Source organism: Meleagris gallopavo, chromosome Z (assembly GCF_000146605.3).
Source record: "Meleagris gallopavo isolate NT-WF06-2002-E0010 breed Aviagen turkey brand Nicholas breeding stock chromosome Z, Turkey_5.1, whole genome shotgun sequence".
In the NCBI taxonomy this organism is placed as follows: Eukaryota; Metazoa; Chordata; class Aves; order Galliformes; family Phasianidae; genus Meleagris; species Meleagris gallopavo.
Window position 1 is genome coordinate 21,550,869 of NC_015041.2, and position 21,965 is coordinate 21,572,833.

Genomic DNA, 21,965 nt, shown 5'->3' on the forward strand with positions numbered 1-21,965 from the left:
GACATGATTTAGCAGAGGGTTGTTAGAGTTAGGGTAGTATGGCTAGGTTGTGGTTGGACTTGATGATCTTTCAGGTCTTTAGGTCTTTTCCAACCTGAGCAATTTTGTGATTCTGTGATTCTAAGTTACTCAACTACTTCTCTTCCTCCCTTTCTCTCATGCTAACTTAGAAGTCTTAAAATATGATCTATTACAAAGACTTAGGACTTTTATCTGAAGACTTTTGTCCTTTGCAGAGATTCCATTAAACTCCCCCCTCCCCCCTCCTTTTAAAACAATGCTGTTGTTTTACATGTGCTAATGATTGTGGTTTCTAAAGTTTTATTACACATTTAACCTAGTATTGCTAGTTGTTACAACCTCAGTGATGTAGTATGCAGATGGGTACATATACTTAATCTGTACTTGTAAAGGATGGACAGTGCTTTAGGACATTTCATAAGTCACTACTAAAACTTAAGTGTACAATGATGACCAAATGCTTCTTTACTTAACTATTTTAAAATGAGTTTTCAAAGTTATAAAACCACATCTTTATGGCTATTTGAGTTTGCAGTCTCTTTGTATTTTCTTCTGCCTTGGCTTTCAGTTGTGCCATGCTGTGTGAGTCACTGATGAAGAGGAAATTGGGATGAAAATTTTGTTATTGCCTACCCCTTGTGTCTTTAGTATGATACACAAGAAAGCTAAGGAAGTCAGTTTTTCAATAATTGGTACCTCTGACAAATTTTTCACGGTTGTTTTGAATATGCCAAAGGAAAGGTATGAATATTCTGGAAAAGTACACAGTGAGCTGTAAGCAGTCCAGGACCCTCCTGGAATGCATAAAGGATAACTTCTTGAGCCAAGCAATAGAGAGCCCAACCAGGAGGATGCAATATCAAACCTGTTGCTCACCAACTGAAGTGAACTGAATAGTAAAATCAGGATTGCTGATTGCTGCTCTCAGCTGTCTCAGCCATAGAGACCATTGGATGGTGCAGTAAATGCTCCTGAAGGGTATGGGACAGAAAAGCAGGAAATCTATGATGCTTAATTTTAGGAAAGCCAAATTCCAGATCTTCTGGGAGTTGGTCAGCAAAATCCCCTGGAAAACAGTCCTCAAGGATATGAAGCAGAGATGGCAGATCTTTAAGGAAACTTTCTTTAGTGCACAAGAGCTCTCCCTGCCCAGGAGTAGGAAGTCAGGAAACTAGAGGCATAGCCCCCTAGCGAGCAGTACAGGCAAGCTGGTAGCAACTGACAAAGTTAAGGCTGAGGTACTCAACTTTTTTGCTTCTGTCACCACTGGTGACTGAGCAGATGAATCAGAAGGTGGGGACTGAGAGAGCAGTGTCCGTCCTGCTGTAAGTGAGGATCAGGTTTGCAACCACCTGAGGAACCTAAACATCCCTAAGTCTGTGGGTCCCAAAGAGATGCATCTTGGAGTCCTGAGGGAATTGGCTTATGTAGTTGCCAAGCCACTCGATAGTATTTGGAAAGTCATAGTGATGAGGTGAAGTCCTTATTGACTGGAAAAAATGCAATGTTGATCCCATTTTTTAAGAAGGGTAGGAAGGACAACCCAGGGAACTACTGACCTGTTGGTCATCATGCATCCAAAGCATGTGGAAGAGAGGGAGGTGATACAGGACAAGCCAGCATAGCTTTACCAAGGGTGACTCCTGTCTGACCAACCTGGCGGCCTTCTATGCTGGCATAACTGAACAAGGGAAGAGCCACTGATGTCATCTCTCTGGACTTCAATAAGGTCTTTGACACAGACCCCATAGCCTTTTTCTCTACAAATTGGAAATACATGGATTTGACAGAGCAACAAAACTAATATGTTGGCTTCTCTTGGTATTTCTTGTGGTTTAAGTGAGTGGACAGCTAACATACCCAACGTTTTGCTCACAACCCCACTGCCCATTGAGATGTGGAGAGAATCAGAAAAAAAAAAAATGCAGAACATGCAGGTTGAGATAAAAACTATTTACTAGCCCGCCACCAAATGCTCAGCCAATCCCTAAGCAGTGTCTGCCTCCTGACCAACTCCCTTCACTTTTATAATTGTTTTTATATCACACCTAATAGTGTGGAATATCTCTTTAGCCAGTTAAGGTCAACTGTCCTGGTTCTGTGCTCTGCCAGCTCCTTGTGACACCAGTACAAGACAAAATAAGCAAAAATAAGATTTTTATCTTTGTTATATTACTTAAGTGTGGACTAAAAATTATGAAGATTACATTTCATGCTGAACAGACAAGGTATTTTGAAATTGGTTCTTTGAATTATTTGATATTTCTGCAAGCAGATCCTTCAACACCTTTGGTTCCCAGCCTGCGTTTGGATGGCAACAAATCTAACCTTTCTTAAACTTCTGATATTTCTAACCGAATATGTAAAACAATTTTTTTTTCTTTCTAGTCTTGATCCAGAGCAAAAGGAAATGTTAATTGAAGTGATAGAAAAGCTGTTAAAGGATAGAAGTACGGTAAGAGATGAATTGCTATTACATATATATGTATATGCTGTATGTGTGTGAATTTGTGTGTGTATGCGCATAAATACGTATTTAAGTTTATATATTTAACTATATATATATAAGTATGTGCATATATTTAAAGAGTTATATCACATACATACATACATACATACATACATACATATAAATATACAGCTAAATGACAGCCTGAGGAAGATTTTTCCTGAAGCCTTATTGATATGTTTTTATGTGCTTCAAAATAGAAGCATCATTGTGTATCCATGCATTATATTGTGAATGTGATAATGATAATATCCCTTTACAAGACTGGTGATCTTTTTTATGTTTCAAGTATTTTTAATCCATTTTCTTATTACTGGTTATTGTTACTTTTTTTTTGTGTGTGTGTATGCTTTTTTAAAAAAACCTTAGCTTAAAAAATGAAAATTTTATAATTATATGAATCAGTGTACATGTGTCTTCGTATTTTTTCAATGAGATATTAACTGGATCATGTCAATTTGTGATATTATAAGAATAACTTCTGTGTAATACACAGTATACCTTTTGAAGTCTGTGGTGTGTGCAAATGTTACACAATGATACTTGCTGTGCACTTGTTTGTCCTTGTGAATATTTCTATTTCCTTCTTGGTAAGTAAAACTGATGTCCTCTGACAATTCACAATTTACAATTAATTTTCACATGTCTTAGGTCAGAAAGGTAATTGAGCAAGGAGTCAAAAGACAGACTTCAAATATAAAACAGGGATGTAAATTAAAACTCTTCTCTTGTTCATTTTCAAATAACTGCTGTGGCAAATGTATTGTTTTTTGACTAAGTGAGAGTATTGCTAGGTATCAGATAGTGAGTTTCTTCGTGTACTATTAGTCACTATTGCTATGTCATTTTTTTTTTTCTGTTTTTAGATGTCAGTTTTTAGTGTTTGCGTGTAATGTTAGTCTCCTATTACTAATGTAATGTACAGTATGTTGTTCTAGCACAGTCCAGATCTCCAGGACAAAAATGGTGTCAATCTCTAATAGACATCTCACAACTTCCACTGAAGGGTTGCTGAAGAAGAGTGTCAGAGCTTAATGGCTCAGCAGGCAGTAAATCAGTTAGTTAGTTCTCCTGGCTGCATCCATGCTTGACCTGTACTCATTTGTCAGAGACGTTTGTGCTTCTGTGGAGTTGCCCCCAGTGGTTCTCAGTGTATTTTCTTTTTGTGGTTCATGCTCTTGGTGTGCATGCAATCTGTGAATGTGAGATTAGATTTTGTGTACCTGTGGAGGCATAAGGGACAGAGAAGCCATCTTTGTTTCTTCTTATTGCTGATGGCAAGAAAATAAAATCCTTAGATTTCCCTGGCCACTATTACTTAAAGTGAGAAACAAGGTACCTGACGAGTAGTCACTTATACATGAATTTTAATGAAATGTTAGAAAATCCCAACTTTTTTTCTCTTTTTCTCAGTGGCTGTTCTTGGAGATGTTCACAGGGGAAGCTGGTTATCACTGCCTAATATATACCATAATTCTGGTGCCTTTGTGACACTGAAAATAAACACTGTATTTATGAATACCAGCTGAAGCAGTAGTCACAGCTATGCTATTTTTTCCTCAGAATTTAAGAACGATAATTTATATTTTGTTCTTCTGGGCCTTTTCAGAAAGCTTCTTTGGGGATGTAATGTCATAACTGCTGACGTGTTTTTCTCCTTCTGATTGTACTTCATCTCTAACAAGGCCTGATCCAGCTTTGGCTGACATTTCTGCTTTAGAAGTTCTACTTTTTTCAAGCAGCAGTATGAAAAATTCCAAACAAATCTGCTTCTGGGATTTTAAATCAAAGCTGCTTCACAGTTTGTTCTGATTTAAAAGGAGTCTATCTCTGTTTACTGCTTGATTTGATTTCCGGAAGACTAATCTAGCACAGAAAAGCTCCAATTTAAGTAGTCATCTCTTGTCATGTTCCACTGAATGTTCCCAGGAAAACTCCAAATTTGTTTTCAAAAAGCACTTGAACACTAACGGGCATGGAGTATCGTCTTCCTCTCTAGAAAGCCTGTTTCAGTGTCCAACCACCCTCACAGTACAGAAACGTTTCCTAATGCTCAGTGTAATTCTTGCCTGGTATCTCTGTGCCATTTCCATCCTTCTTGTCTTCCTGAGGGAGCTACAGGGAGTGCTGCGGTCCTCTTGACCTCCTCTTCTCTGGTCTTGGCAATCCAGGTGTCCTCAGCTTCTCATTAGAGGACATGCCTTCCTGCCTTGTCACCAGATTTGATACCTTCTCTGGATACTCCCATCTGTGCCTGTGTCCAGTATTGTTCTGTCCCAGGTGCAGCCTCCAGCTTTTTCCTTTGTTGGATTTCATGCTGCTACTGATTGACCAGTGCTCCAGTCTATCTAGATCCCTTTGTAAAAGCCTCCTGTCCCTCCAGGGAGTCAACAGCACTTCCCAGTTCAGTATTATTAGCAGACTTGCTGTGGATGGATTCCAGTCCATGTGGTGCTTCTTAAAGTTATATATGTAGCTTACATAATCTTATGTAGGTTACTTTATAAGTGTTAATAAAGCCTTAAATATCTTAAATAAACTTAAATAATTTGAACAGTCTTCCTTATGTTCTGTAAGGGAGTCTAGATTTCATATACTTACGATGCAAGAAGAAGAAGAGCTCCTAGAAAATTGCTAAATTTGCCTGCACAAGACTTCTTTGAGAAACAGCTTTAGAAAAAGATAATTTTGCTATAGCCATATGAATTTCATCTGATTAATGGCTTTTTTTTTTTCAGGCTTTTTTTGCAGCTTCCCTTGCCTGTTTGATAGTGAGTTTGCCTGAAATTTGGAGAGTAGTAATGTGAAACTCAGCCCATGAGTTTACTTGACACTAATCTTTGGGGTCTTGCAATGCAAGTGCACAGAAATTGTTTCCTTATATCAACATTAATTGTCATCTCCTGGTAGTTTTATTCTAATACTAGTAGATCAAGATCACAATATTACATCATTAAATAGTGTTTTTACCCAGATGGGAGAATCCTAGTGACTGGGAACTGTTGAATTTTGTGGATTTTTTGTTTGTTTATTTTTGGGCTTTTTTTTTCCCTGATGGAAGTGTGTCACAGTGCTTCTATCAAAGTGTCAGGTTAATTTTGGCATTTCTATATACCTAAGGACCAATAATCCTAGAATAAGCATCATGTCTTCTACATTTAATGTCTAGATGAGATAAATCAATGCATATGATTTTTGTTGTTGTTATTCAATTTGTTTTAGATGCAGTTGGAAGAGGATTGTAATTTTTAACTTTAATGTCGCATAATAGATGAATGTTTGGTTTGAATGATGCTTGAGAATTCTCCTTATTAAAAAACACACACATTTATTTTCTTTTCTCTAACTATTTGAATTTGCACAGTGGTTTTAAAACTTACCAGTATAATGTCTATGTTAAAATGAGATAGAGTAGCTACTAAACATAGATGCCTCTAAATTTATGTAAAACAAATTTCTTCAAAGAGAACATGCTATTGTGAATTATTAATGCAGCTTATGTTGCATAGAAAAGGCAAAATGTATTTAAATTAGTTGCAGCCATTTCACATTTGAAGTAGAAAGACACTATCTAGATGGGAATTTTACTACAGTAAAATTGAACTATTTTATCAGACTCTAAAAAATGTGTTCATTTGTTAGGTCTCAGTCAGCAGTAAATTTTTTACATAAGCTGAGGTAAGCAAAACTTAAAATGGCATGAGATCCAACCTTAGACCAGCACTTAATTAAAATTTCTGGTGATATAAATGAGAGATCACACTACTCCTTAAATGACTTAACACGAAGATACAATTAAAAGCCAAACTCTCTGTTAATCTAACTTGCAAAAAATATCAAGTGCAAATCAACAGTAATGTAACCTCAAGGTGCTAACTGAAATACAGTGTAGAATTTTGCCAAACACTATGTAGGGTTTTGTATTCTGATAAAATTGCTTTGCTACAAGTAAGTTCTAACATACAACTCTTCACTACTTTTACCTTCTCCCTCACCAACTTTTCTGGGCTTACTGAGCACAACTCTGGGCTGATAGTGATTGGCCTGGAGCTGACCACTGTGTTCTGCTGACCTTTGGATCTATTCAGGTTCCACACCTAAATGTAAACTGGCAGTATTTTTTAATGACAAAAGAGCTTAATGCAGCAGGTTGCTAAGAAGAGAGCTCAGTAGAACAACAACACCAACGTATTGTTTTTAGATGTTAAATATTTTTATTTAACTCTATCAAATAATCAGGTTTTACTCTCTGAAATGAACTGTATGTATGTTGGGACCAGCAGGTAACAGTATGTGGGTAGAGCTGAAGGCAATAAATACAACTTCATGTTTATTCTTATTGGTAATTGATAAAGTCCCCACATTCCCTGTAACTTGTTTAGCACAACTACATTGTATCAGCAAAGCTTTGATTTTTGTTTACCAATGTATTTAATTTTTAAACGGATGTTTAAAAATCTGCTTATTACAGTAACTTAAACTTCTGTTTTACCTTTCCATTACATAAAAAGTACATCAAATTCTGATAAGCAAGTAGAACAGCATGAATATCTGCTTTATTTTTCTAGTTTCGCTGAATAACTGAGCAGCTGATGTGATTTTATGTAAAAATGAAGATAAGGCCATATATGTTTTTATGCTAAAGTGACAATTTTTCAGAAATTAATAGAGCTGGGTAGGTGTGAATGTGTAATTGGATATATTATATCCATTATTATATATTTTATATTTATATTATATTATATATATATTATTATTATATAAATATATATATTATATATTTATATATATCCATATATAAATATTATATATTTATTTATTTATTTATTTATTTATTTATTTACTGAGGTCGTTGGTTTCTATATGATTTCACTCTATTTTTCCTCATTTTTTTCCTCAGGTTCTTAACAAGCCTGCTCTGGTTTGAGGCAGGATTTGTTGCTCAGTTTGCTTTTGGCATGCTGTGAAGGTTGTAGAACTACATTCTGTTTGTAGCTTGGTTATTTTATAACTGAATTTTGTAAGCAGTAATAAAAAACAAAATCAAGTGCATGAGTGATACCTAACCTACCTAATAATTTTAAACCCTCATACTGATATTGAGAGGGAATCATGTCCATTGTTTAAAACTTTTAGATAAAAAACTTGCCGTTTACTTTAGTTTGGACTGAGAAATATATCTCAAAGTTGCACATCTAAAGTAGAAGACAGAGTGTAGACCTGCTGCTGGGATGTAATTGTGTGGATGATGTGTGTCTTAAAAATGTCTGGAATTTTTCCATTGTTTTTGATCTGATTTTTTTGGTTTGAACAAATGTCTCTTTGATACAAGAGAAGCTTATGATACTTATATAAAAATATAAATATGTATGTGCTGCATTGTAAAAATGATTTTGTTCAGCCACATCCAGCAAATGGGATTAGTATGTGGCTGCGTGTTTCATGCTATATATCATAGCTCTTGCTACTGTAGCATTTTTTTTCTGGAACTGGCTAGTGTTTTGACTGCATTACTATTTTTGAACTCCTCTAGAATGAAGGATATTGGAGAGAAATTTCAAAATATGTTGGTAAACCTGCACTAGTAATGTACTCCAGAAACTTCTGTTGTGAAGAAATTCTGCAGAGGTTAGAGAAAAGTTTTGAGTTAAGACTGACAGTAAATTAATTTACTGCATGGAATTTATTTATTCCCAGTTAAGATTTACACTTCCCCCCCAAAGGATATATATATATTTTTTTGCAGATGCAGTTTAAACATTGTATTCTCCTTTAATGAGAATATCCTCATCACATTAAATTACTTCTAAATTTTAAATTCATTGTTCCATTCCCATGTGAAAATTTACTTCTAAATATAACACATACAGCCTAGTATGTACTCTTACTCTGCCTGAGGGATCAAAGGTCTTTAAACATATGTGTGATTGTTGAGATATCTTTTACAGACAGCATAGTTACAAGATGAAGCACAGATTCTTGGCAAGTGAAACCTCTAACATTAAAAAATGATACTTGGAATTGGTGATGGCTTTGCAATGAGGATCTTGATCTTTTAAACTAAAGCAATGTCGTTGGAGATAATGGTGAAAAGAAAGCTGAGGTCTACTGTTCAAGTGTAGGCTTCTGTTAATAAGTTAATGTTTTGGTTTAAAATCAAAATGTGTGGCCGAGACATTGTTTTTCTAACTTATTGATTTAATGTTGGTAAAAGCTTTGCTCCTTTGGAAAAAAAATTACTGGCTTTGTGCAGATGTTTTATTGTGATAGATCTATTATCCCACTATTAGAAGATAAATGACTGATCTTTTCCAGTTTCTGTGCCTCCAGAAAATTGAAATAAGAAGGGGAATATCATTTGGGCTGTATGATTAGGGCAGGTGGGGTGGCCATTAATTTAAGAGAGAAGAATCTTGGCAGCATAGGCCAACTTGCACTGTATTATCAATCAAACCTGGATGTACTTCTTGTGATGACCCAGCACTCTCAGGTTTTTGCAGCATTAATTAGAATTCATGACAAAATAGATGCAAGGAAACATTTTGTACCCTTCATAATTTTATAGAAAATTTATTGTTATTAGAGGAACCATTTGCTTAGTGTGATTTTTTTCATTACCAGCTTGTCAACTAGCATAGATAATCTGGAGAAAATATGAACTCCATAGATTGGGTGTCACTTTTGTTGATGGTTCATGTAGTTTACCTTGGAGCACAGCTAATGGCTGAAGTTCATAGCAACAGCACAGAAAAATGTGGCAACGAGTGGAAGACAAATGAAGCACGCTTATTGCTTTAATATAAAAAATACATAAATGGAAAGCAGCATGTGAGTTTGATGAGCTCATTGCTGGTTTTGTTGGTGTGATTTATATTTTATCCTTACACAAAAAGCCGCTATTGACACAGTGAGATGGAAATTAACTGACTGCTTTTTGGAAACTAATATTTTTCAGTTTTATATTCTGATTGGATCATTTTGTTTTAATTCTAAATATTTTTATGGAATGTTGAGCATTTAATAGACAGATATTATAAGCTGTTCCTCTGGTGTTTAGATGTATAGTGGGATCATACTATTGGGGTAACAGTATCAACTAGAATAGTGTCATATTAAGAAAGCATTAGGAAATCCTCTCACATAAATCCTTTAGCTACAACATCCATTTTCAATTTATTTTATATTCTCACTTCTTTTTTTTTTTTTTCACTTAAAATGAAAAACTTAATTGAGGAAAATTCAGTTATGAGGGTAGAGGGGCAGGGTGTTAAGTAACGTGTTGTATGGCAATTCTTGTATTAACTTCTAAAGCCAGAGGCTCACTACAGGAATAAAATTCTTGTCCATCTGGTGCTCCTCTTGCATCCCATAATGAATATTCAAATTTTTAACATTTTTAAGCATTCACAAGTGACAGCATTCTCACTATAAACTTGAGTGGGTTACTGATATGAATGGAAATACATAATTAATTTAAATTTCTGTATTTCAGTGTGGTTGGCTATTTCTTTGTGTTCAGTTGTGCTTTACTCTAACAACGGAGCTTTCTAAACTACCGTGATGTTTTTATGGGATGACGCCAGGTTGTCTGTTCACTGTCACTGCTCCCACTCTTGCAGAAGGAAAAGACAGATTATTCTGCATCACCTCTATGTCCCAGCATAAATTTTAAAACTTTCTTCCAGCCTGCGAATTGCAAAGGATCTGACAGATCTGTAGTTCTCCAGATTTGGTAGACTACTGAGAATGGAACAATCACTGTTATTCAAGAAAGAGGGAATGAATATATGCTTATTCTTTTGGTATAACAGCTCCGTTTAAAGTGATTTAGGAGTCTACTTTAGGTATCTATTCTGCCTGTGATCATGTTGTTTAGATCTTTTAAGTCTGAACACAAGTGAATTATTTTGTATCAACTTTCAAAGTACGTTTAAATAGAAGAGAAATACAGAATGACTTGAGTACAGCACTAGAAGCAGTAAAGAGCAGGGTAACTGTGCTAGAACTCCAGTCAGACACCAGTCCTTCACCTGTGAACCTAAGAAGTGTAAATATTAGGCTGCAAATATTTTTACAGTCATAAATCTGTGTGTGTCTCCTTCTTTCCCTCCCTCGTTTTCCCTCTTATATTTCAAATCTGTCAAGAGACACTATACTGTGTGAAAGTGTGGAATATCCATGATAACAGTCTATGTATTAGTGACAAAAAAAAGTCTCTGGGGACTCAAAGTGCTATCACACTTTCACACTAAAGTGCTTTATCACGCTATCTTTTGCCTGTAGCTGACCACTGTGTTCTGGTGAGCTATATATCCATTCAGGTCCCACACCTAAATGTAAACTGGTGTCTTTTAATGACAAAGGAGCTTAATGCAGCAGGTTGCTAAGAAGAGAACTCAATAGAAAAACAACATCAACTTACTGTTTTCTGTGATGCTGCAAAACTATAAAACTATTTTAGATGTTAAATGTTTTTATTTAGCTCTATCAAATAATCAGATTTTACTCCCTGGAATGAATTGTATGTGTGTTGGGACCAGCAGGTACCAGTATGTGGGTAGAGCTGGAGGCAATAAATGCAACTTCACGTTTATTCTTATTGGTAATTCATAAAATCCCCACAGAGCCTGTAACTTGTTTAGCATAATAGCAAGACTATATTCTGAGCTGTTTTCTTTCAATTGTAATGTTGGGCACATACTAATAAACCAAATGTCAGCCAAATACAGGGAGAAAAATGTAACATATGAATATCATTGTATTTAATATTTCTCAAAAAGTACCATTTCAATAAACTGCACTCCTATTTAATTGCTTACTTTAAGTCATTGGGGAAATTTTAGAGGTTGAAATGCAGATCCCCAGTGCTCAGATAGAATATGACATTAATTTGCTGCCAGAAGGCTATACTGCATGCATGCCAACTGCATACATATCAGCTGCTTCGTATAAAGTCTCATCATTTTACTTACTTGACTTAACATGTTCTTTGACACAAAACAAATCTTAATTAAAGCATTAGAAAAAAAAATAATAATTCTGTGCACACAATGACATGTTTCTATAATGCTTAGTCAGCTTTGGTGGCTTTCCTGCAGTTAAAGTAACCTGCTGCCTAAAATTAAACAGCAAACAGAGAAGGGATTTCCTTTCTTTATTTTTAAAAGAAAATAACAAAATCCTATAAGAATATTTGAATAAGCTGTATTTAAAGTCATAGTTTCTATTTGGACCTCTGTGTGTATATAAGAATTCATTTCTTATGGGATTGAAATATGTAAGGTCATAACATAGAATAAGTGATCCATTTCTGTAACTTTAAAACTGTTTTTTTTTTTTTTTAAGTATGGAAAACATGCAGAAATTCTTGTACTCCGTGAGGAAGAGTGTTAATGTATCTCTGTATTGTAATTGCTAATTTTTATGCCTTTTTTTTTTTTTTTACACAGTTTAGTCATGAAACGCTAAGAAGAAATTTTGTATGACTGTTAATTTGGTCATATCAAGAGAGAAATTTAGATCCCAGTAGATTCCAATAGTGATGGAAAACTTATTCAGCTCATCTTTAGCTTGATCATACCAGTGTTGATAAGAGAATCCAAATAGACCTTGTCGAGCACATTGCTGTAGTATACTTTGTTGTTATGTCCTGTTATTTTTGAGTTAATGGCAAGTTTTCTGATAATTTATTTGGAAACTGTAACTGTAAGAAAAAGAATGCTTACATAGCACTGTGTCTAAAGAGCTGAGAGCTAAGATTTATGTGTGTAATACAAACGGTAAATGTTTGCTCTGTTCCAATATAACTACTCCATTTTTTTTTTAAATAAGATACCTTTCTGTGGGCCTAAAATTTTTTTTGTCATTGTTGGTTGTTATTTTTTTCCTTGAAATAAGCAATTCTAAATTCAGCCTATCTTAAAATGCTGAGAATAGCTAGTATTAATTCAGATTCTCACTTCTGGGTGAACTGTGAAAGAAATACTGACCTTCTGGTTTATGTTTGTTTTCTAGCTGGTGGCTGGCAGTGTTGTGATGGCATTTGAGGAAGTGTGTCCAGATAGAATAGATCTGATTCACAAGAACTACCGAAAGCTGTGTAACTTGCTGGTTGATGTAGAAGAATGGGGTCAAGTTGTTATAATCCACATGCTAACTCGATATGCACGTACACAGTTTGTAAGCCCATGGAAGACGGTAAGTTTGTGGATCTTTTAAATATCTTATGTGCTTGAATTCTGAACTTCTTAAAATTTTGCATATACGTAGGTTTTAAGAGGCATTTTAAATGGAGATTTTAATAAAATTAGAAATCAAAAGCATAAGCCTTCACTCTTGGATATTTCACCGACTCAAGGCTTTCACTACACAGGCTTCCATGAAAATCTGCTTTGTAGGCTCTCACTTGTTGTAATTTACCCCAGGTATATCCAGTTTTTTCATTGTTTTGAGTGAGATAGTTCTTTGCTGTGGATTTTATGTGAGTCAGCAGTAGAAAAGTTTGCCATTCTGTTCTCAAATGGACAGACTCTACTTTCGTTTTGCATATACATACTTAATATTTTAGCATACTAAACAGAGCTTAAGTAATGTAATAATAAATTCAGACTGTGTGCTTTTTTTTTTTTAGTGGATAGGATAAATATTTTCTGACATTTTCATTTTTATTATATAAATATGACTATGCCCTATATAATCTTCAGAAAAAGGAAGATTCAAAGTAAAAATCCCATCACTCCCAACGTCAAAAGAGCTCAAGAAATTGATGCAAAAAGAGTACTTCTGCAAAGAGCAGTATAAAATTGCTCTACGACTCTGCTTGTGTTTATTGTACATGGTTGGAGTGTTAACACTGTAAAGTTTTACCATTTAATTTTTACATTAATTCATACTTACAGGTGCGTATATTCATTGATATGTGTAATATTTTACGTTAGTGGAAGATTAACTTTGTACAGTGACATAAAATTATGTCTGGTGTACTTATTTGTAGTGAACATAAGGTGAGTCCGGAACTTACAGAAAGTTGCATCATTTGATTTCATTTCAGGTGAAAATGAAATTATAAGAACACATCTTTTCTTAAGATTGTTTAAATTACGGAAAGTCTTTTAGATAATGAGACGCTTGAGTAACTTGTTTTCCTAAAGTACTTGAGACAGAATGCTTTCTCTTTGTTGCTTGTTGAAAGAAAGCTACTTGCATTCTTTACCCTGGAGCTTTAATTTTTTAAAAGAATCAAAATCAGTAATTTACTTTACCTGCAGGTATGGTTTCACGATTAATTTAATCCAATTTTAGTTGCTGATGAGATGAAAGAAGAAAAGGAGGAGATGACCTCTTGTCTTTGATTGAGCTTAGAGGTTTTGATAGTATTAGACTTCTTTCAGACTGTAATGTACTTTCTTTCATTGAGACCAGATAGATGACAGTTACTCCTATGATTTCTATTATACAAATTTAAAAGGTTCATGTAACCATACCGCCTATGTCAACGTAAAATTGTTCATCTCTGGTGTTTTATTAATAATACTTTGTTTCGTGTTCTATGAGCTTCAGTGCAAAATTTAGTTTGTCTACCTACTCAGCAATTAAATTAGCAGATTTTTTTTCTGGGGCTGGCTGGAAAGCATGCCTTTGTCAATAAGTTCTTAAATGAACACATCATATAACAGGGCATCTTGTGCAGTAAAAGAGATTTTTAATTTAGTTTATTTGCATCATTATGGATCAGTATTTAGGCTGTTTATATGTAAATGTACGATTTGAGGAACAATTAAGTGTTGACAAAGTAGATTGCAGTCATATCAATTGCAGCACATTTTACATAATTTTTCTAACTGACATCTTTGATGATAAATAGTGGATGCCAAGTCAAAGCCGATTATACAGTGCACTAGGAATTCATGGCGCTGTCAGGGAGAAGACCGATTGACTTTAAATTTACATATTAATGAGAAGATTTGTTAAGAGGGTGCTTGACTATAGAAAATAACAGCACATTTATAGGGCACGACACTTTATAAATAAAGCTGATGCAGGAAAATGGAAATTAAACCTATCAGATTAATAAATTCAAGACTGCTAAAATGCATATTTGCATTTTTGTTCACTAAAATTCACCTTTTTGTGCTTCTTTTGTTCAATTTGAGCTAATTCTCAGCAAGTAATTGTTTAACATTTTGTTTTCTTATGCTTTATCCTAAAAATACTTGTAACTGTCAGTCACAGAGAAAAATCTATTTTTAACTAGATTCTCTAAATTGTTGCAAAACTCTAAATAGCATTAATACTCATTAACCAAGAGTTCTTAGTTTTATATTCATATTTTTTGTTTATCTGAAGGATTTTCATTCTGGTCATGAACACTGTGAAGAATGTCCCTGCTTTACTGCAAGTCTTGAAATGCTTGAAAGCTGGTTTGAAGTAGTTAATTGTTTATCTGTAACATTTTTTTCCAAAGTTCTCCAACTTTAACAAATCTTAAATGTAAAAAGAGCAAGTCACTCACCCTGGAGTGATGGTTTCTGCCCAGAACAGATGAGCGAGGACGATTTAAGCCATTTTCTGGGTAGTGATATATTTTATGCCAGTTTGAATTTTTTGCCCATCCCTTTTCCCAGAAGTTTTTGGAATTGTTTGTAAATAGTACCATTATGCCTTAGGGTGTAATACATGGAGATGCTTAAAATGAAGTTGCTGTTGGCTTGCATGAATGCATGGTCTTGAGGTCTGACAGTTCAGGAAGAGATTTTAAAACTGTGCAGCTGTCTCTGTTTTAGTAGTGAAGCAATTGTGATGGGAGGCACTGGCTGCTTCAGCTCTCCACCACCGAGTGAGTGTATCATCTTTGAAGCTTAGGGCTCTTGGGGCTGGTTAGTTTTATTTCAGACAGTTGCAGATTTCAGAAGTAAGCTTTGCTGATGTTCAATTAAGATTTGAAAGAAAAAAGAAAGATGAATTCTGATTACTCATAATCTTCAATCAATGAAATTAATTATAAACTAATACTTAAGAAAATCATGTCTCAGGTTTTCAAGTTTACATTTTAGGATTATTTATCCACTGAATTATTAAAGCATTGCTCAACTCAAAGCACTCGCAAGCTGAGGTTGACATCAGTGATAGGGATGTTGGGGATGGGAATGAAGCCTGAAAAAAAATGACCTTAGAGAATAAAGACTTCCAGGAGAAAAATAGCAAGTCTTTCAATGTGTATATCCAAAACTGTGAGTCATGGAAAATATCCTGGCTCTGAAGGAGTGAAAGAAAATAAATAAATAAATGATTTCCAGCTCAGATTATTCAAAATATTGAATAATATTGTGCTCTTTGCTTATTTTGAACATTCATTTGTATGCTTAGCATGCAATCTCAGCTTTACTTCTTCTTTTCCCCAAGTTCGATTATTTTGGTTTTTGAGAATTTTTCAACATTGAAGATTAATAGAGTTGATATAAGAGAACAAATTAAAATAAATTAACTCACATTTAATTTGTGGGGTACAGACTATTTTGATTACTCTTGGAAAAAACAGATTGCATTTTTCCTTTCCACAATGTTCAATATTAAATATGTTTTCCATAGCACTTAATATATGAAGCAGATTGCATTATAGTTACAAGACTTCTGTGCCACGATCCTATTGAACTTCATATGATTTAATTTTTATGGTCATCAGATAAAGGGAATATATATCCTAGTGCAACTAAAGAATTTCGGCATTTATTGTATGACAGACAAATACCAGTGTTTGTCACCTACAAACAAATTTAAGTTTAAGGCCATCTTATTACTTAATTACCCTTAGCAGTTTGTACTAATTTCTCCTATTCTGGATATTTGTTTCCAGTTTTTATATTAATTTCAAAAGACCAAAGAGCTGTTTATGCCAGTTGAGATACCAACATGTTTGAACACAGTCTTCCATAAATACTGATTGCTTTGCTGAGGGAAGGAGAGAACTGTAGAATTTTCATGGTTAGGAGCAGAAGTCTCTACTTGGTAAGAGAATGTTTTTTGAAATAGATGTGCCTTTGTTTTCTCTGTGAGAATCTACCAGGATTTCACTTTTCAGAAATGTGCACCTTAGAAACAATTTAGCTTCCATCTAAGTGGAATTTGTTTGGCTTGCACTGTATAAGCATTATTTGTCTTGTGTTATCTAGGTTTAAAAAATTGGATTTTTGCAGCTTTGGGATATTACAAGTGATAGTGGGGAAATTCACTGTTGCTCTGTAGTTTGCTGAGCTAAACACCAAACTTCCACCAAACTTCCACTACTTTCACTAAACACCAAACAGTAATTAAGGTAGAAGTTGTCAAATATTGAATTTCTTAGATTAAGACAGAGATGGTGGGAAAGTATCGACAACAGGTCCTGTCAAGACTCCTTTCCCTTTTTCTTCCCTTTTTTAGAACTTCCTTTGTTTTCTACTTTACGTAAGGCTTGAGTACGTGAGGGTATCACTGAAAGCAAAATGTGAATGCTGACAGTGTTTTCTAATGGTTCAATTTACTTAGTTTGTTTTTGTTTTTGTTTTTTTAACTTGAATTGACTTTCTCAGATTCTTTCAGATATTGTATAAGAACAAAAATTGTATGATATATGTTCAACTGTGAATCATTACCTTGTATAATAGTATCTCTCTGAACAAGAAAAAAACATTTTTATTGTGGAAGTGATCAAATATCAGAACACATCCCTTGCAGTATGCAAAAGCTACAGTCCTATCTAATCTTCTCAAGCTGACTGTCCAATAGAGTGTTGGACCAGATGAGGTTCCTTCCAAACATTCTGTGACCACTACTCTTTTTGTTAAATGCTTTAAAATGTTTCTTGCTCTTGCAGTGTTTTCTTAGTATATTACAGTTATGAATTCTTAGTGTATTCTGTAAAGGTTATCGTTATGCATGATGGAATCCAGTGTGAAATGGCTATATTAAGACTGCTCTAAGTGTTTAGCACTGTTCTAAATATTTTTATTATTCTCCATTTTGAGCTGCACATCTAAGGAACAGTAAGTGTAAATAATAATGATTCAGTCAGAGCATATAAGGAATACAGTCTGTCCTTAACTTTTTGTAGTACTCTATAAAGAGTATTCTGAATCAGTTCTGTTGAGAGCATAATAAAAGTCCTAAATCCTACTTGTAATGCTGAGAACAGAAGAAGGGAAAGGTATATTCAGGTTGACAATGTACTCTTAGCTAGGTGAATTACCTTGCTAAAATGATAAAAATAAAACAAGCTAAAGTACTTTAAAACTATTCTGTATGTAAATCATTATTAGGTGAAGATTAGTAAGGAGCCATAGACGGTCAAACATATTTAAGAAATATTGAGAATAGCATTTAATCGTTTAGGAATAATTTATCAAGATAAATGTAGGTTGCTCTGAAAGTAACGCCTCCTTTTTATTTCTGTGGAAACAGATACAAGGAGAAACACAATTTAGTACAGCAAATTCTTAGCAACAAAACACTCTTTTTCAACAGTAACCACTTTTATGTATGCAGTGAACAAGAGCCTGCATACCACACTTGTAAATATCTGCACCCACTGTAAAGTGGGTGTGGTAGAACAATCCAACCAGGATTGGTAACATGCTCCACTATCTTTAAACTGGTGTGGGGTCTTGTGTTACCGTGTTGCAAGAGAAAGGTGCCTTCTTCTCTGGCATGACTCTGGAAATTCAAGCCTTCTGTATAGGCAGCATTGCAGTATTGCAGTCAGAACTAATAGTTTGTCCAGGTTCCTGGAAATCCAGAAGGATCACCACTTTCCTATCCCAAAAGGCAATGCAAATCAACTTACCAGCTGAGGGCTGTGTCTTGAACTTTTTATTGGGAATTCACTTGTCAGTTCTCCATGGATTGCCTCTTTGCCTCCTAATGGTGACACCACATCTCGTTATCAGTAATGATGCTGCCCAGGAAATTGTCACCTTCAATTTTGCATTGGCTCAAAAGATCCTGACAAACTTGCTATGGTGTTGCATTCCATTCCTTTGTAGGCTCCATGTGACCCACTTGGTGCAAACTATGCTACCACCATTTCCAGTGCATTAAAGCCAATATTCAGCTCTGTAGATGGTCATGTGCATGTACATGGCTATACATGGTCATCCAGAATGTGGCTTGTCTTTTGTGTTGCTGTTGCTCCTGCTAAAACACACCACCCACAGTATCACTGTGCTAACATCCACTTTTCTGGACTTCATAAACACTCAGAAAGCATTGATAAATGTCTCTGATGCAATTTTTTTCCACATGGAGGATTTTGGTGACATGTCTTTACTTCATATGCACTTCTGTGTCGGACACCATTTTGTCAGACTGCTCCTCATTGCCATTCGTGGCAGAGCAACAAAATGTAACTGAATACTAGTGGGAAGGTTCAGCCTCTACTGCCACACTACCAACATTTCCCTCTGACATTGTGGTTCAACATCATCTCTCACTGATAGGGAAGGAGTGCTGGCATTGGTGGACAAGGGAAGGGTGACGGATGTTATCTACCTGGACTTCTGTAAAACTTTTGATGTGGTCCCTCACCATATCCTTCTCTCTAAATTGGAGAGGTATGGATTTGAAAGATGGACAGTTGACTGTTTGCAGCCAAAGGGTTGTGATCAATGGTTCTATGTCTGGGTGGAAGTCAGTCACAAGTGGTGTCCCCCAAGGCTTGGTCTTGGGACCAGTGCTCTTCAGCATCTTTATCAGTGACATAGATGATGGAATCAAGTGCACCCTTAGCAAGTTTGCAGATGACACCGGGCTGAGTGGTATGGTCAACACACATTGGAGGGAAGGGAAGCAATCCAGAGGGTTGTGGACAGGCTGGAGAAGTGGGCTCATGTGGAACTAATGAGGTTCAACAAGGCCAAGTGCAAGGCACTGCACTTGGGTTGGAGCAATCCTATATATTTATACAGGCTGGGGAAGAACTCCTTGAGAGCAGCCCTGCAGAGAACGACTTGGGGTCCTGGTGGACGAGAAGCTGGAACACGAGCCAGCAGTGTGCATTTGCAGCCCAGAAGGCCAACTGTGTTCTGGGCTGCATTAAAAGAGGGGTGGCCAGAGGAGAGAGGGAGGTGATTGTCCCCCTCTACTCAGCTCTTGTGAGGCCCCGTCTGGAGTACTGCGTCCAGGCCTGGGGCCCCCAGCACAGGAAGGAGTTCTTGGAGCGGATCCAGAGGAGGGCCACTAAGATGATCAGAGGGCTGGAGCACCTCTCCTATGAGGAAAGATTGAGGGAACTGGGCTTCTTTAGCTTAGAGAAGAGAAGGCTCTGGGAAGACCTCATTGTGGCCTTCTAGTATTTGAAAGGAATAAACAGGAGGGTGAATGACTGTTTACAAGGATGGATAGTAATAGGACAAGGGGGAGTGGTTTTAAACTGAGACAGGGAAGGTTTAGGTTAGATATTAGGAGGAAGTTTTTCACACAGAGGGTGGTGATGCACTGGAACAGGTTGCAGAAGGAGGTTGTGGATGCCCCATCCCTGGAGGCATTCAATGCCAGGCTAGATTGGCTCTGGGCAGTCTGGTCTAGTGGTTGGCAACCCTAGCAGGAGGGTTGAAACTGGATTATTTTTGAGCTCCTTTTCAACTCAGATCATTCTATGATAAAATAGGAAGCATTACTTACAAAGCAAACCTCAGTATTTTGTAGACATTACAGAAACTTCACTTAGTTGCTTGTGCTGTGTGGTTCTATTAGGTGGTAGCTTTTTTGATATTTTTTTCTTCCCCTTTCACCAGAAGATTGAAGCACAGAATTTACTTCCTGGAAATCAAAGTAGTAATCTCATTTTCAGCTTCTATGTCCTCTCCTGATGCAAATTGAAACCATCTCCTAGATTTAGCAGATCTACCTGTTCTTGATTTAGCCAATGAAGTCGAAAGATGAAGCATATTTCAGGAAGCTGGTGTGCATATGTTATGTTGCTTATTTCTTCCATTCTTACTATGTACATCTCTAATTCTGGATTCAGCTGTTTCCCTTTTCATCAGAGTACTCCTTAACTAGGTTCTTACAGATCTACATGAAGAGGAGTTAATGTATGATACCGTTTATATTTATTTAAAGATACTTGGTGAAGTAATTGGGATATAACATGGGCTGGTTAGCCATTTGACTGTGATACCGGTTTTAGTACATAACAAAAGAAGAGTAACTTAGAGATAGATTTATAACAAAACCCAAAAATGATTTAAAGTAGATATGGGAAAATAGAATTCTAAATGAATTCTAAACAGAACTTTCTGGTTGTTGTATTTCACGACCACTGCAAATAGTCTCTTCTCTCACTGATAGAGGAAGCATTATTATCTTTCTTTACATTTTCTTCCTCTGTATTACTGCGTTAGGACTAGTGTTTCTAAGGGAATAGATCTGTCAGAATAATACTTGGAGGGACAGGAAGGGTTAGATTTCAACCACATGAGTTTTCTAATTTGATCTACTTTACCAAGCATTTACTGCTGACACAGAATTATAATCTGTAGATAAAAATGACATCTATCTTTGCAGCAAAGTGTGTTGCTGTGGTTACCCAAAGTATTTCGCTGTGAAATTGCAGCAGGGAGTAGAACTTGTGTAGGTAAGTTCTTTAGGACATCTGTGTCAGCTGATATTAAGAAAGTAACCACTGCTTTTCTCATGGCTTTCTCTGGAAAGAGTTTCTGTGTAATCCATTCAATGCTGTGGTCTTACCTTCTTGACTCAGATTGAGGGTGTGTTGTTACTTATATATAGGAGAAGATACGTCTTTTCTAGTGATTTGTGCGAATATGTTGTTAAAACTGTGCTTATGTCTGTCTAGATCATTAACTTATTGGTGGTAAATACTGAAATGTTTTCATGGAAAACTAAATATTAAACTAAATGTTTAACTGCTAATCATTTTCAATTTAAATATCAGATATACCAAACCTTTGTCAGCCTATGTCCTATTCAAGCTATCTATTCAAGTTTTTAGCTTTAATTTTGGTAATTTCTGTGATAAATAATCATGTAAAATTGTGTAAGCAATGTGAAATGAATATTGTCTACATACTTAGGGGCCATCTTGAATTCCAGAATATTAATAAATTTTGTTCTGAGCATCTGTCCATAGGAAATTCTTTGCCTACTACCTTGTGTGGCCTTTTCATTGTTATATCAAGGTTTCCTCAAAATATATAGAGAAGTTGCAAAAGAAACTTTTATTTCCCTTTTCACATAAGCAAGCTTTTGCTTAATTTTTCCTCTGAGGAAGACCTGTGTGATTGCAGTGAGGATGCTATAGTCTCTTGAGTCTGAGACTGCACGCTTTTTGATTTGGTTTATTGCGTATCTCTGAAGGACGATAGGGAACAAGAAGTACTTTATCCAAAATTTCAAATTATCTTGGATTATTCTGCTTTTTGTGTGTGCATCCATATGTTTG

At 35.7% G+C, this 21,965-nt stretch overlaps 1 protein-coding gene across 1 annotated transcript in view; it reads left to right on the forward strand.

Moving 5' to 3' along the window:
- AP3B1 (adaptor related protein complex 3 subunit beta 1) overlaps positions 1–21,965 on the forward strand; it is a 136,348-nt gene that overhangs the window by 18,577 nt on the left and 95,806 nt on the right. The window contains exons 5-6 of the mRNA XM_010725546.2: positions 2,410–2,476; positions 12,545–12,745. Of these exons, the coding sequence (XP_010723848.1) occupies positions 2,410–2,476; positions 12,545–12,745 (268 nt within the window). The remainder of the gene's footprint in view (positions 1–2,409; positions 2,477–12,544; positions 12,746–21,965) is intronic.